The sequence below is a fragment of the Mustela erminea genome, chromosome 10 (genome assembly GCF_009829155.1).
Source record: "Mustela erminea isolate mMusErm1 chromosome 10, mMusErm1.Pri, whole genome shotgun sequence".
NCBI classification, from domain to species: domain Eukaryota; kingdom Metazoa; phylum Chordata; class Mammalia; order Carnivora; family Mustelidae; genus Mustela; species Mustela erminea.
In genome coordinates, this window is record NC_045623.1 from 30,492,774 (window position 1) to 30,509,438 (window position 16,665).

Below are 16,665 nucleotides of genomic sequence, written 5' to 3' on the forward strand. Positions count from 1 at the left end.
ACGTGGGTTGTAATGGACACCCGACATTCTAGGTCACTAGTGCCACCCAGTCCGTCCTGTCGGCTGAAATGTGGCAACTGAGGGACACACTATTTCTGGTATAAACAGCCACATGTGGCTGGTAGATGGTGCAGTCCTAGGATGTCAGCCCCTAGAAAGTAAACAGTGCGTTTCAGGCCTGGGGGATCCACACAGCTGCTTTCTAGGTTCCCTGGCCAGAAAGCAGATGAGCCGGCCCCCACACCGCTGTGGCTTTGGTTCCCAGCCACAGAGAGAAAACATCCAGAATGCCGAATGAAAGGCCTCTGGGAGGCAGGAGTTTAAGACATGGTCCTTGGCTTTGTTCATTCTTATCGTTGAATGGCTTTGGAGAATTGTGAGTGCGCCTCCTTTTCCTACAGGCTTTCCGAGATTCTAGCCTCTCTCTGCAGGCGCCCTCTCCCCTCCCCAAGTTCTAGGGGCCTGCTTCTCCTCTAGTTTTGCCCTCTGTTGTTGCCGGTCCTGTGGTCACGGTTTCAAGAGAGGTGAGCCCTGCTATCACGCGGCCCCATTCCTCATGCAAAGTGTGTCAGTGCCAAGCCCCCAGGTCCCAGGCCTTACTTTATCCGGGTCACTGTACGTGAACGTGGGTCTAGGCAGAGGTCGGCAGGCTGGGGGCTCCTCCAGACTGTTTTTGGACTTCTCGCCGGTCTCCTTGCCGCCAGTTCCCCGAGGCCTCTCTCCTTGCTCTGCTTCCTGGCCAGGGCTGACCTGGGGGATCTGCCTGCTGGAGCCTGGGGTTTCCTCCTTACAGTGTGTGTACTGCATAAAGGCCAAGGGGATAGCCATTTCAAAGGGTCAGATGACAGCAGCTTCTTGTGTTTGAGAATCAAATACAGACCACCCTTTATTTTTAACACACCACCTCACCCATTCCAGGCCTACTGAGAGGAGATGGCCTATGTATAACGTTCAGTGTCTGTCCTTGCCGCCCACCTGAGCATCTGCCTCAGACCTGCCGTGCTGAGTTTGTCCTGCCGCAGTGGATATGGGAGGTCATAGGCACACATTGGTTGAATGAATGGATAGAACTACTCTGATCTTAAAAAAGTAGAGAACCTATCTTTAATTAAGGGCAGTTTAAAACACAGGAAAAAACAGTGAACAGAAAAATCCACTGAAGGCAACACAGGAAGCCAGTGTACTGTTAGTTAAGAGAAACATCTGACATGCTCAGCTTAACACTTTGCAAATAAATAAGAAAACTCTTCAATAAATTCAGCAAGTAATAAAAATATACTTTATGTTAGGATCCATGAATGAAGACCTCAGGAAGAAGAAGAAAAGGCAGATAGAGACAGACTGACAAAATGGACGAGGATGCAGAGAGAGATGTACACATGGAGCCAGTTGTGGTCACAACTACCATTGGCGAGGGGCCTCCTGGCGACAGGAACTCTAGTGATTTTGACATTCCCACACCTTCTCTCTTTCTCACAACAACGCTTGCTCCCATTTTTACAGTGAAGAAATGGAGGAATGGAGCAGTTAGGTAAGAGCCTGTGGTCCTACCACGAGTGAGTGCCCCCCCACGCCCCAAGACACACACACTCGGAGACAGCAGAGCTCATCACTTATAATCACTAGATATAGTGGTGGGACTAGGCACTTGATGAGTCATGCCACTGTTGGCTCAAGGCACTGAGAGCATGCTGGACACTACGGGCCTGCAGAGAGAGGAGCATGGCCATGGAGTGACATCCTTGGCTGTGAACCTGGAGCGCCAAAGGCATGTTGTATTTTGGTAACCATTGCTGTGGATGGGGGCTTCACCTCCAGCACTGGTACCACGGCCTCAGGGAGACTTAACAGAGGCCATTCTGGCCCAGTGCTGTCACCTCGCTGGTCGCAGTTGAGGGAGAGAGGGAAAGGATTGCAGTCTGTGCTGCCTGCCATCAGCGGAGACTGCTCTGCGACCCCATTCATATGAGTCCCATTGTCCTGTGGAGACTTCCTGTTGTGGGTCTGTGAGCTTGACCCGGGTAGTATAGGGTGAGAAAAGGGAGGATTGTTGGCAGATACAAGCTTTCTCTTTTATTAGGCTCGGACTTACAGGGAAATTCCCATCCGTCAGCCGTGCAGTCTTTGTCCGCATCTCCATTCACCTTCCGGCCTCTTGACCAGAGCCACTCTCTCTCCATTCTGAGTTCCTCATGCCTTCTGAAGTGCCAAGACCCGTGTCATTGTTTTGGGTCAAGCATACTCTCTCATTTTTCTGTTTTTCTCCTTTCCCGGTCCAGGGTGCCCAGGGGAGGTGGCCCAGGGCTTCCCTGAGGATGGGATTCCCCAGCGTGTGAGGCTACCGGGGGTCTCCCCAGACCTCTTATGGTGGAAGGTACAAGGAGCTCTGTGTACTTCTGAGCAGCTTCACCCGAGAAGGGTTTCCTCGTGCCCCAGATGCTGGGCTGAACGTGGCCCTGTCCTGGGCAGCTGCCCTTTCTGACTCTAAACAGTGCACCCTTGGAGGCCTGGCCAGGCCTGGCCAGCCCTGCTGCTGTCAGCCTCGGGGAGGGGGTCTCGCCGTTGAAATCGGCATCCAGAGTGTCTGAGCTGCCAGCACCTCACAGGGCGAAACAGCAACCGGCATAAATCTAGTCCTTTTCCTGGCTGGTTTGCAGTCCTTTCTTCCTAGTCCTGTCTGCCCAATGCCTGACCCCTGCTCTCCTCCTTCCCAGACACAACACAATGGCAATCGGCATCGCAGTGGACATTCTGGGCTGCACGGGCACTCTGGAGGACCGAGCAGCCACCCTCAATAGGATCATCCAGGTGGCGGTGGAACTGAAGGACTCCATGGGGGACCTCTACTCCTTCTCGGCCATCATGAAAGCCCTGGAAATGCCACAGGTAAGTCTCCCCTGGGTCGGTGCACCCTGCACTCCTGTGTGGACTTAGAGTCGGTCTGCAAGCCCAGGCTTAGCAAAAACCCATGTTTTTAGGCTGTCCCGAAAGGCTAAATCTTAGTGAAAGCAGCTCTGATTAGGAGCAACCGAAAGCAGTGTCAAAAGTGTTTCAGCTCCATTTTAAAAAACTGGATTGTTGGTTGACGGTGTGCACTTTCTCTTTGGTGTTCCAGAGGAGGAGGCGTCCTCAAGAACAATCGGTATTCCTTAAGAACCAATCAGCAGATATGTCTGGCTGATGTGTGTCGTAGAAGAGACTTCCATCTGTGTCACCAGACAATTGGGGAGCTTATCTCTGAGAATCCCCAGAGTGGTTTGTCTCAAAATTATGTCGCTCAGGTCACCTAAAACAGACTTCTGTTAAAAAATTCAGATTTCTAGCCCATTTGCCATTTAAGCCCCTAATTAGAGTTTCTAAAGTCAGGCACCTTGCATTTATCTGCTTGGATGGGCTGTTTTTAGGATGAGTGTCAAACCTGAGAGGCTGTGTTTAAAGTCCAGTAGATCTGAGAGAGGAAAGTTGTTCTGTCATCTTGACTGCCTGGAATCCGTGGTCTCATTTTGGTTCTGTCCCACAAGCCCTAGATGTGTGTAATCTCACCCTCGGGGCCCTCCAGTCCTATAAACCCAGTCTGCAACTGGTAACACCAAAACCGCTGGTCATTTAGCTTGGCTCTTTGCTAACTACAGACTGTCCCTGAAAGCCTGCTGGGCACTCACTGACAGGGAGAAGCCACTGCTGCTGTCCGACTGTGACGGGACAGTCACATGTCCCGTAAGTCAGAGCATGTTAGGAACATCATTTCCTGGCATTAAAGCAAGGTCACCCTGAAGACAAGCTGAACAACTTAGGGCCTTCACCAGGAAATTTTGAGGGGAATCAGTTCCAACCACACTATCCTAAGAGTTTAAAAACTCCTTAGATGCCCTGGAATTTTATAGGATCCATACTTGAAATAGGAAAATCCAACTATATTTTCATAATATGCTGACTCCTATTACTAGCAGGGGTTATAATTTTTCATTCCACTGTTATTCATTTGCATTGTATTTATTTCTTCTCACCCAGAATGGCATGTAATTTTGGAAGGCTGCGAAATCAGGCTCAGTTGTGTGTAGTCCTCCAGCCCAGAGCTTCCTCTGAGAGTGTGCTTGCCATCCATGGTTAGGGGCTTCTCCCAGCGCGCCTTAATAGGCCTGTGCGGGGGGGCTCCCTGGCCTCCAGTACCATCAGACTCTGCCCTGCTGGACCCTTTCAGCAGTGAGGGTGTGCAGTCCTCCAGGGCATTTGCCCCCCCCGCCACAGTGTGCTAGGACGCTGCCGGGGAGGGAGGTGGCAGACCCAGAGAAGGCTGAGGGGGGGACTCATATCACTCCTGGGTGTCCTCATCCAAAAATGACCCTATACTGTGGGCTCACGTGCCTTCTCTTCTCAGCTTCTAGTCTCAAGAAGGCGCATCCAGCAGATTGCACCCAGATGAGAGACCGGGGCTACTTTGGGAAAGCAGATGCTTCAGGGAGGGAAGAGAAGGGACAGGGAGAAGAGAGAGGTGCATGTGGTGGGGGGTGGGCAGAGGAAGACAAGTCACTTCCTTTCTGTCCCAGCAGACTTGCTGGTGCCGATCATTTCTCCCCTCCTCTGGGAAGATGCAGCTCTTAGAGGCCAAGGGAATGAATCTCTTCTCTGTCACTTACCAGCTATAATAACCTGGAGCAATCTAACTATTCTCATCTATAGATGAGGTGGTGGTTTCTCATCTATAAAACAAGGCCAAAATACTACCTCAGAGGGCATTGGAAGATCAAATGAAATTCTTCAAATACCTGACAAAGAGTTGGCGTTCATTCCCCCCAATATTAGTGCCCTTCCTCTTTCTTGTTTTATGGAAAAAACAAAAAACAAAAAACTTCAGACACTTCAGCTTGCTGGTTTTATGGTATGAGTGGGGGTTGTCTGTCTCGGGGCAGTCAGAGTCAGTGGCACATGTTGGCATTGACTAAACTGTTCTAAAAGAACAGAATGAAAAGGAGCGAGTAGAGTGGCATCATGTGGTCTGGGCAATCTTCCGTGCGTCTCAGACATTATTACAAGGAAATGAAAATGCTGTACGTGACATTCCTACATGCTTTCATCAGTATAACCTCTGTGGACAGTTGGCAGTTCCCATCAACATTTAAAATACACGTATTCTTTGACCGTGTAGTCCCATTTCTGGAAATTTATACCCCCAATATTTTCACACACATACACACACATTTGCAAAATCTTCACAAGGTAATTTCATAATGGAAAAAATTTGTGAAACTCTTCTCTATAGGAGACTAGGTAAACTTCAGCTTATCCGTAAACTGGAACATCATTCAGAAGTTTAACAAAATAAGGCTGTTCTGTGCTGTTTTATACATACTTGAATGATTTCCAAGCAAAAAACTGAAAAATGTATGAAGTGTGATATGCCTTTTAAAAGTTGTATATGCGTATACACAAAAACCTGGACACATACAAGAAACTGATGAGTTGTCTCTGGGACAGGTTGTTAGAACAACACAGAACAGGGGCAGGGGCGGGGATGAGCCTTTCTGTATACACTGCTTTTAGCTGCTTTGACTTGTTTCTAAAAAGAGCCTCTTCCAAAATAACACCTTTCTCTCTTCCAGATCACAAGGTTAGAAAAAACGTGGACTGCCCTGAGGCACCAGTACACCCAAACAGCGATCCTCTATGAAAAACAGCTGAAGCCTTTTAGCAAGATCCTGCATGAGGGCCGGGGTGAGTACAGGCTCAGCTAGAGTGGGAGTGGTGGCCGCCTGGCATGTATCTGTGGGACCGTTAGGTCTGCTCTGCTCTGGTTTGATCAGAGCCTTTAGCAGGACATTTCATGAGATCTGAGGTATCTGTAGGATTGTTGATGGATCATTGAGGCTTTTATCAGATGGGCACGTCATTTTTAGAAGAATTGCGGTTGCTAAAACAGGACCTGGGCTACTAGTCACCTCACTCCGTGCTTTCCTTTCTTAACTGAGGTGTAATGTATGCAACATTATGTTAGTTGTCAGTAGACAATGTAATGAGTCAGTATTTGTATTTACTACAAAATGATCACAGTCCAAATAATACCCACATCATATATAGTTATCAAATTTCTCTTTCTTGTGACGAGAACTCTTAAGATCCACTCTCTTGGTTACATTCAAACAATGCAGTGTTGTATTAACTGTAGTCACTTCGCTGTACATTACCTCCCCATAACTTACTCACTTTGTACCTGGAAATTTGTATCCTTTGACCCTCTCCATCCATTTTGTCCACCTCCAACCACCAGCCTCAAGCAACCACCAATCTGTTCTCTATATCCATGAACTGAGGGGATTTCATTTTTGGTTCTATTTTTTTAAGATTCTGCATACAAGTGAGATCAGATAGTATTGCTCTTTTTCTGTGACATATTTCACTTAGCAAAATGCCCTGAAGGTCCATTCATGTCAGACAGCAGGATTTCGTTTCTTATTTTTATGACTGAATAAAATTTCTGTGTGTGTGTGTGTGTGTGTAGTTAGTTATAAATATATATGTAAGTATACCACATTATCCATTCCTCCGCTGGTGGACCCTTTGGTCATTTCCATAATCTTGGCTATTGTAAATAATGCAGTAAATGTGGAGTGCAGACATTTTTTAAAGTACTTTTTTTTCTTCAGATAAATAGCCAGAAGTGGAACCGCTAGGTTATATGATAGTTCCATTTTTAATCTTTTGAAGACTCTCCATACTGTTTTCTGCAGTGGCTGTGCTAACTTACATGCCTGCCAACAGTGCACAAGTATTCTCTTTTCTCCACATCGTTTCCAATATCGTTATTTCTTGTCTTTTTGCTATAGCTATTCTAATAGATATGAGGCAATATCTCATTGTGGTTTTGATTTGCGTTTCTGTCATGTTGAGTACTTTTCCATATACCTACTGACTGTCTGCATCTCCTCTGGCAAAATGTCTATTCAGATCTTCTGCCCCCCCCCTTTTTTTCCCCTGTTGACTTGTGTGAGTTTTTTATATATTTTGGGTGTAAACCCCTTATCAAATAGATGATTTGCAAATATTTTCTCCCATGCAGTAGTTTGCCTTTACATTTTGTTGATGGTTTTTTGTTGTGTAGAACCTTTTTAGTTTGATGTAGTCCTATGTATTGATTTTTGCTTTGCTGTCTTTGCTTTTGTTGTCAGAAAAAAAAAAAAAATCACCAAAACGAATGTCAGGGAGCTTCTGCCTCTCTTTTCTTCTAGGAGTTCTGTGCTTGCAGGTCTCACATTCAAGTGTTGAATCCATTTTGATAATTGTGTATGGTGTAGGGTAGTGCCCATTTTCTTTATTTTACATATGGCGCTCCAGTTTTCCCAGTACCCTTTCTTCAAGAGACTGTTCTTTCCCCATTGTATGTTCTTGGCTCCTTTGACATAAATAAATAGACATGGGTTTCTTTTTGGGCCCTCAATTCTGTTTCATTGATGTAGGTGTCTATTTTTATGCTAATACCATACTGTTTGGATTACTATAGCTTTGGAATCTAGTTTGAAACCCAGGAGCATGATACCTCCAAGCTTGGTTCTTTCTCAAAACGTCTTTGCCTATATGGGTCTTCTGTGGTTCCCCCATATTTTAGGATTGTTTGTTCTATTTCTGTGAAAAATGCCATTAGAATTTTATAAGGATAGCATTGACTGTGGATTGCTTTATGTAGTATGGACATTTTAACACTATTAACTCTTCCAAACCATGAACACAGAATATCTTTCCATTTGTTTGTGTCTTCTTCAATTTCTTTCATCAGTGTCATATAGTTTTCAGTATATAGGTCTTTCACCTCCTTGGTTAAATTTATTTTTAGGTATTTTATTCTTTTTCATGTAACTGTTAATGAGATTGTTTTCTTAATTTCTCCTTCTGATAGTTTGTTGTTGGTGTATAGACATGCAGCAGACTTTTGTATATTAATTTTGTATTGTGCAACTTGACTGAATTCATGTATTAGTTCTAACAGTTTTTGGTGGAGTTTTTGTTTTCTATGTATATTATGTCATCTACAAATAGTGACATTTTTACTTCTTTCCAATTTGGATAAAAGTGGTGAGAGTGGGCATCCTTGTCTTGACCCTAGAAAAAAAGCTTTCAGCTTTTCAGCCTTGAGTATTAGCTGTGGGTTTGTCAGATATGACCTTCATTATGTAGAGGTGTGTTCCTTCTATACCTACTCTGTTGAGAGTTACCATAACTGGATGTTGAAATTTTGTCAAATCCTTTTTCTGCATCTATTAAGTTGATCCATATGATTTTTCTTTTAAGATTTTATTTGAGAGAGAGCGAGCACACAAGCAGTGGGGAGGGGCAGTTAGGGAGAAGAAGAAACAGACTCCCCACTGAGCAGGGAGCCTGATGCCCGACTTGATCCCAGGACCCTGGGATCATGACCTGACCCAAAGGCACATGCTTAACTGACTGAGCCACCCAGGTGTCCCTGTATGCTGCTGCTTTAGAATGGAATACTCTGTATATATTTGTGAAGTCCATCTGGTCTAACAGGTTATTAAGGCCAGTATTTTCTTACTGATTTTTTTGTCTGGATGATCTATCCAGTACGTGGAGTATTAAAGTCTTCTGTTATTATTGTATTGTTTAGGTGCTCCTATGTTGGGTACATAAATATTTACAAATGTTATATTCTCTTATTGAATTGACCTCTTTATATAATGCTTTTTTTTGCTGGCTTGTTTCTTATTACAGTCTTTGTTTTAAAGTCTGTTTTGTCTAAGTATAGCTACTCAAGCTTTCTTTTGGTTTCCACTTGCATGATTATCTTTTTCCATCTCTTCACTTTCAGTCTGTGTGTATCCTTACATCTGAAGTTAGTCTCTTGTAGGAAGCATAAAGATGGGTCCTTTTTAATCCATTCAGTTGCTGTATGTCTTGATTAAAACATTTAATCCATTTATATTTAATTATTGATAGGTATGTATTTTTTGCCATTTGTTCATGGTCTTCTAGCTATTTTATCCTTCCTCTCTGCTCATTTCTTTTTCTCTTATTCTCTTCCTTTGTGGCTTAGTGATTTTATTTAGTGCTATGCATGGATTTCTTTATCTTTTGTGTATCTACTGTAGGTTTTTGCATGTGGTTACCATGAGGCTTACATATAACAACTTATAACAGTCCATTATTGAACCTGATACCAACTAAGTTTGGATCCATTCTAAATCTGTACATTTTTACTCCCTCCCCACAACATTTTGTTTCTGATGTCACATTTTACTTCTTTGTATCTGTGTTGTAGTTAGGTTTACCACTTTTGTGTTTTAACCTTCATACTAGCTTTATAAATGATTAATCTACTTTTACTGTCTATTTACTTTTACCAGTGAGATTTGTATTTTTACGTTTTGTTACTAAGTAATGCCCTTTTCAGCTTATAGCAGTCCCTTTAACATTTCTTATACAACTAGGTTAGTAGTAATGAACACCTTTATCTTTTATTTGTTTGGAAAACTCTTTATTTTTCCTCCAATTCTGACTGATAGCTTTGCCAGATAGAGTATTCTTGTTTGGAAGTTTTTTTCTTTTAGCACTTTGAATATATTGTGCCAGTCCCTTCAGGCCTCTAGAGTTTCTGCCAAAAAAACCTGCTGATATAGTCTTATGGGGGTTCCCCTATACATTACAAGTTGTTTTTTGTCTTACTGCTTTTAAGATTTTTTCCTTTAACTTTTATTTTAATTATAACTTGGTGTGCGGATCTTATTTGTAACTCTGGGCTTTCCTGGATCTGGATGTCTTACTTCCTTAGGAAGGTTTTTAGTCTCTTTTCTTCTAGTACCCCTATAATGCAAATGTTAGTTTAAGGGATTTATGGAAGAAACATCATTAAGAAAACTGTCTTCACTTTTCTCATTCTTTTTTGCTGCTCTGATTGTATGAGTTCCATTATCTTGCCTTTGAGTTCACTAATTCTTCTGGTTCATCTAGTCTGTTGAAGTTCTCTACTGTAATTTTCAGAAAGTTCAGTTCTTTTCTTCTCTGTGACTTCCATTTGATACTCTTGTATTTTCTGTCTCTTAGAAGTTTTCACTGTGTTTATCCTTTTCCCAAATTCAGTGAGCATCTTTATGACCATTATTTTGAACTCATCAGGTAAATTAGCTATTGCCATTTCATTAAGGGTTTTTCTGAGATTTTTTTCTCCTTATTCTTTCATTTGGATCATATTCCTGTTTCTTCCCTTTGCTTGATTCTTTGTGTTGGTTTCTGTGTGTTAGATAAAACAGTTACCTCTCCCAGGCTTGAAGAAGTGGCCTCATGTAGGAGATGAACCTTATCATTAAGCCCTGATCTAGTTCTTGGTTATCTCTCTAACCTTTGTGATTGTCTAAGCAGGCTTTTATTTTTAATGGCTCCCAGCAGTTGAGGACATGCCAAGACTTGTCAGTGTCCCAAAGGGAAGGGTCTTGGCCAGCATCAGTTTTTTAAATTATGCAAATATATATAGTCCTGTGAGAATGCAAGTATAAGTCCCCACTGGCCACCAGAGCCAGGTGGTGTGGAGCTGTCCCATGGGTGGCAGTTGCCAAAAAAAAAAAAGACTTCAAACAAGTGTATTAGCTAGCTCCCTTCTAGGCAGTATCAGGAAGCAGTGGCAAGGCAGAGGTAGAGTGCAAAGATGGCACCCACCAGCCTACATTACCTCCAAGTATCTCTGTAGGCCCCCGGTCGTGTGCCAGAAGTGAAGCCTGCGTCTCAGGCTAAGGCTCCAGGACAAGCAAATAGGCCTCTTCCACAGAAAGACTGGGGTTGTTTCAGTCTGCTATCCATGCAGCGCCCTGGGGGTTCCAACTGTTAACAGTTCTGTGAGATACAGGATCACAGTTTTGCTAGCCTTTACAGCCAGGTTGATCAGGGGTGTATCATGGGAAGTACCCACAAAAACTGAGGCACCAAATGTGTGTAAAAGTTCCCCTCTGAAGATACTGGCACTCTGCAGTTTAGCAGAGGGGAGAGCATATAGATGTCGCCTGCAGAAAGAAAGAAAGAAATGATGGCACCTCCTGGCTAGAATAAGGCAAAGAGCATGAAGATGTTGCCTACCAGTCACCAGGCCCCTAGATGTGTGCTATATTAGCCTGCCCCTCAGACCAACACTTCAACTTTAGCAAATGAGCTCTTTTCAGTCTGCTGCCTCCATGCTGAGCCCTGGTACAGGTGAGTCTGAGCACACAAGCCCTTTAATAAAGAGCTTGTTCTCAGTTTGTTACAGCCTGTGGGTCTTGTGGGCGAGAACAGGCTTGATTTTCAAAGCTAGCTGTTTTAGGGGCTCGTCTCTTAGGTGCAGGTTTTATAGTTGGGGTGTCCAATGTGGGATTCAAACCCTTTGCTCCTCAGGGAGAAAGCTCCAAGTTTTGCATTCTCTCCCAACTGTGCCAGGATTGAGGTTTATAGACAGGTTGGGTCCTGGCCTCTCCTACTTGCTTCGATGTGGGCCTTGTTTACCTGATATGTAGCAGTTGCTCAATTTTTAGGGTTTTTTTCAGAGGAAGTTCCATATTTAGCTGCAGTTTCGGTGTCCACCAGGTGAAGTGAGCACAGGCTCTTCCTATGTCACCATCTTGAATTAGAACTCTCTTTCCTTAACTTTGGAAAAAAAAAAAATAATACAGGGGCGGCTGGGTGGCTCAGTGGGTTAAGCCTCTGCCTTCGGCTCAGGTCATGATCTCAGAGTCCTGGGAACAAGCCCCGCATCAGGCTCTCTGCTCCTGCTTCCCCCTCCCTCTCTGCCTGCCTCTTTGCCAACTTGCGATCTCTCTCTGTCAAATAAATAAAATCTTAAAAAAAAAAAAAAATGGAAAACTTTATTCCATTTTTCAGAGTCTACGTGTGTTCCCCCCAACAAAATATCAGTCCCATTACTGATGCCTCTTGTCACCCTGATGGAGCGCCAGGCTGTCACTTTTGAAGGAACTGACATGTGGGAAAAAAATGATGAAAGCTGTGAGATTATGCTGAACCACTTGGCCACAGCCCGGCTCATGACAGAAACTGCAGACAGCTACCGGATGAATGCCGAGAGGATCCTGGAAGGTAAGAGCTGTTTTCTGTAAGCCGCTCTCCATTCTGCATAGTAATTAGAATGAAGGAACAAAAGAGCATGGGTGCTCTCAGTTAGGAAAAGACAAAGTAGGAAAAATTAAGTAGGCATGGAATTCCCTTTCTTATGATTGATCATCACTCCCTCTTAGTCCCCCTGAGTGACTTGAGAATCCTGTTTCTCCTTTCCCATGTGTTCTGTTGTATCAGTGGCTTAGAATAAACTGGGAAAAAGGGTCAAGAAGGAATTGGTCAGCTTGCCTACCATTAGTACTTCTGATTGGACCTATGTGAAGGTGGGCAACATGAGGAGTTAAGAATTCTATGTGACTTCATTTACCTGCATTCCTATTTCTTCCTATATTGAGAAGTGAGGCCCCCTGCTTTTAGTGTCAGAGGGTCCAACACAGGCAAAGGCACTGCTGAGAGAGCCTGGAGAAAAAGTGTCTTAAGGAATGACCAACTAGGCTGAAGGAGGTGGATATAGGTGGGAAGGCCCATTTATTTCTTCCTGAAACAAAGCTGTTGCTCCAGAACTAGGTGGTTTACAATCTATCTGCTGTAGCTTTAAGAACTACATACATCTTTCAGTTTTTTAATCAGAAAGCTCTCTAGGGTTGGCAAGTGTTGGATTCAGAAAATAAAAGCACCTAATTGAATTCACCAGATATTGAAGTGCCTGCTTACATAAAGCTAATAACTATATTACATTGGATGTTGCCTAAGCCAATATATTGGGATGGGTTTTGAGAAAAGGGCTTGAAGCTGCTCTACAGCAAATTAAGGTTATCTAATGGCATTTCTCAATTAATCCTGCTACAGATTTATGCAGCAAGTTTCCATCGCTGGTAGTAACTATGAACCCAATAAAACCAGAGATTTGCTCACCATCTACCCAGGCCAAGGCAGGGAACACAAAAGCATGTTAACTGAATGATTGGAAATCATCGTCTGGCCTCTCGTGTATTATCTGTCAAAGATATTCTGGCATCACAGGGAAGGATGGACTAGAAGTCGTCTTTTTTTCTTACGTTAGTCACCATAGAGTACATCAAGCTTTTGATGTAGTGTTCCATAATTCACTGTTTGCGTATAACACCCAGTGCTCCATGCAATATGTGCCCTCCTTAATACCTATCACCAGGCTCACCCACCCCCCCATTCCCCTCCCCTCTGAAACCCTCAGTTTGCTTCCCAGAGTCTCTCATGGTTTGTCTCCCCTGGCTTTTGTTATTTTCTTCACAAAGATCCTGTAAATCTAGATGGTAGAAACAGATTTAAGGACAGAGCAGATTATATCCAGCAGGAACCAAGGATAAGAACCACATGTGTATGACTCTGGCTGGAGGTTTCTACCTCTCAAATAGTTGACTGAGTATCCTTGGTTTTAAGTAGACAGATCTTCTCTTATGTAACAGAAGAGAGGCACGAAATAGATCCACACATATGGCTACCCATATATTTTTGAGAAAGGTGCCAATGTAATTCATTGGCTTTAGTGTTTCAACAAATGGTGCTGGAACTATTGGATATGCAATGCAAAAGAAAAAAGGAATCCTGACCCTTACCTCAACCATGTACACACTGATCAATCTAAAATGGATCATAGGTCCAAATGTTAGAGCTAAAGCGTAAAGCTCCTGTAAGATAACAGGAAATTCATTGTGTCCTTGGATTAGCAAAGCTGTTTTAAGACACAAAAAGCATGAACCGTAAGAAAAAATTTTGATAAAATTTTAAATTTTGCTCTTCAAAAGACACCATTAAGGAAGTGAAAAGGTGAGCCATAGACTGGAAGAAAATATCTGCTAAACGTTTATCTAATAAAGGATTTATATCTAGACTATATAAAGAACTCCTATAACTCAATGAGAAGACAGACAAGATTTGAGCTGACGATATACCAGAGAACATCTGCAAATGACAAATAACTATAAGATGTTTAAAGCATTAGTCATCAGGGAAATGTAAATTTAAACCACAATAAGACAATACCACGTACTGTCTAGAATGGTTACAATTTAAAAAGAATGATAATACTGGGGCACCTGGAGGCTTAGTTTGTTAAGTGTCTGACTCTTCATTTCAACTTGTGTCTTGATCTCAGGGTCATGAGTTCAGACTCCATGTTGGGCTCCACACTAGATGTGGAGCCTACTTAAAAAAAACCAAAAATGATAATACTAAGATTTGGCAGCTTATGAAGAAACTGGAGCTGGTGAGAATGTAAAGTGGTACAGCCACTTGGGAAGAGTTTGACAGTTTCTTTAAAATAAACATACTTACTGTATGACCCTGTAATTCCTCTCCTAGAGAAATGAAAACACATGTCCACACAGACTTATATACAGATGTTTACATTATTCATAACAGCCAGAAACTAGAAACAAGTTATACATCCATTCATTCCTTTTTATTGCTGAGTAGCATTTGTTATATGGACATTCCACATTTTATCCATTCACCAACTGGTCCATCGGTTGGTGAATAGATAAAATGTGGAATGTCCATATAACAAATGTTACTCAGGGGGCACCTGGGTGGCTCAGTGGTTGGGCCTCTGCCTTCAGCTCAGGTCATGATCTCAGGGTCCTGGGATCGAGCCCCGCATCGGGCTCTCTGCTCAGCAGGGATCCTGCTTTCCCCTCCCTCTCTCTGCCTGCCTCTCTGACTACTTGTGATCTCTGTAAAATAAATAAATAAAATCTTTAAAAAAAAAAATGCTATTCAGCAGTAAAAAGGAATGAACTGATAACCTGCAACAATATGGAATAGTCTCAAAAACATGGTACTTAGTAAAAGAAACCAGACATAAAGTCTGCATTTTATGATTCCATTTATATCAAGTTCCTAGAAAAGGCAACACAAAGCAAAGAGGTACTAGGTAGTTTTCCAGGGGGATGGAAATGTTCTAAAACTGGTGGTGATGGATGTATAAATTATATAGACTTACTATTGTATATGAAACTACAGCTATAATAGGTGCTTCATGACATATAAATTATGTATCAATAAAGCTGTAAAAACAAGGTTCTTTGAACACTCCTCCCCACAGTGGCTTGTGCACAAGAATTTTATTCTACCATGTTTCAGTGAGTTTACTTGGTATTCCTTCTCCAAAGATGCTCAGGTCCTTGAGGACAGGGCTCTGCCCTTTCCTTGTATAAAGCAGAGCCTGTTTTTTCTTTGGGGGCATTTTTAAAGTTCTGATAAAAGATGAATTTCATTTTGATCTGACTTTAAGCAGCTAGATTTTCAGTCTATTGCTGACATTACCTTTGAAAACTGAAGTAACTGTTCTGTTTTCCTAGGTTTTCAACCAGATGAAGAAATGAGTGAAATCTTCAAGACTGAATTTCAAATGCGATTGCTATGGGGCAGCAAAGGTGCACAAGTGAATCAGACAGAGAGATATGAGAAATTCAACCAGATTTTAACTGCCCTCTCACGTAAATTGGAACCACCTCCTATAAAGCAGGCAGAGCTTTGATAACTCTCCAGAGAACCTTAGGATATTATTTGAAGCTTCTCCAGTTTCTTCTTTGGGAAGGCTTATCATTTGATAAAGTAATAATGTGCAAATCTGACAGTATACAAGCTTTTAGTATCCACAGGATATTAAACATGTAAATTACACAGAGCACACTTATTTATGAATTGTTTAAAATTACTACTGATTTTAAAATGAAAATAATTTATTATGAAGGTAACTATTGCTAATGTTGATCAGCAAATTTAAGAGAAGACGATGTTGGCTGGTTGCCTTCTTTTTCTGAGGTATTTGACCATTTTAGTTTAAATTCCTTGTCAGAGAAGTGTAAATAGAAAAGAGTTGAAAAGCATGAAAGATTATGGAAGGTATCAGTTGTATGATATTCTTTAAATATGAAAAATGTAAATAATCATATGAAAATATATCTTTTTGTGAAATAACTGTATCTGGTCTCTTTATTGTTAAATAACTCATTATAGTATAATAATTATACCTCCTACCTTCCTGGGGTATCCTCTTCCCTAGATACTATAGCCTAATAATAAACCAAAATAGAGTGATATGGAAAATGTAAGGTTTGTGGCATGGGAGACAGAGTGAATAGTGATAAAAGGTAGACCTGGCTCCAGAAGACCTAGGTTCAAAGTGAAGCTGTGGTGCTTGCTAGCAGCTGGACTTGGTCAAGTCCAAAGTCATCCTTCTGAGTGCAGCACAACACCTAGTATAGAGGGAATACCCAGATGCTAGTATACTTCATGATAGCACTTCGTGCATTTGAAAATAACCAACTGCTGAGCTTCCAGTTCCAGATGGTGATGTAGGAAAACCCTGAACTCACTTGTTCCCAGATATACCAAATCTATACCTATTTATAAAGCACTTCCTCCTAAAGAAGTGAGGGCTGACTGGATAGCTTCTGCGCAACGAAAGATGAAAGCTAGACCACACACAAAACAGCAACAGGGATGGTGACCGTAACAAAGGGAACCCCTACTCCCAAAGCTGCAAACTGAAGTGGGGAGGGATACTACTGAAGGACCACAGGCAGATTTGTTTGCCCTGGGGTAGAGAATAGCCATGGTTTAAAAGGGCAACTAGAACATAAA

At 42.5% G+C, this 16,665-nt stretch overlaps 1 protein-coding gene across 5 annotated transcripts in view; it reads left to right on the forward strand.

Moving 5' to 3' along the window:
- The window catches only part of BCAR3 (BCAR3 adaptor protein, NSP family member), a 110,320-nt gene extending 94,321 nt beyond the window's left edge, over window positions 1-15,999 (forward strand). For all 5 annotated transcript variants that reach the window (XM_032361503.1, XM_032361502.1, XM_032361504.1 and 2 more), the window contains 4 exons: window positions 2,715-2,886; window positions 5,601-5,712; window positions 11,848-12,060; window positions 15,378-15,999. In XM_032361503.1, coding sequence (XP_032217394.1) covers window positions 2,715-2,886; window positions 5,601-5,712; window positions 11,848-12,060; window positions 15,378-15,556 — 676 coding nt within the window. In that variant the 3' untranslated portion in view covers window positions 15,557-15,999. The remainder of the gene's footprint in view (window positions 1-2,714; window positions 2,887-5,600; window positions 5,713-11,847; window positions 12,061-15,377) is intronic.
- The last annotated feature ends 666 nt before the right edge of the window (window positions 16,000-16,665 follow it).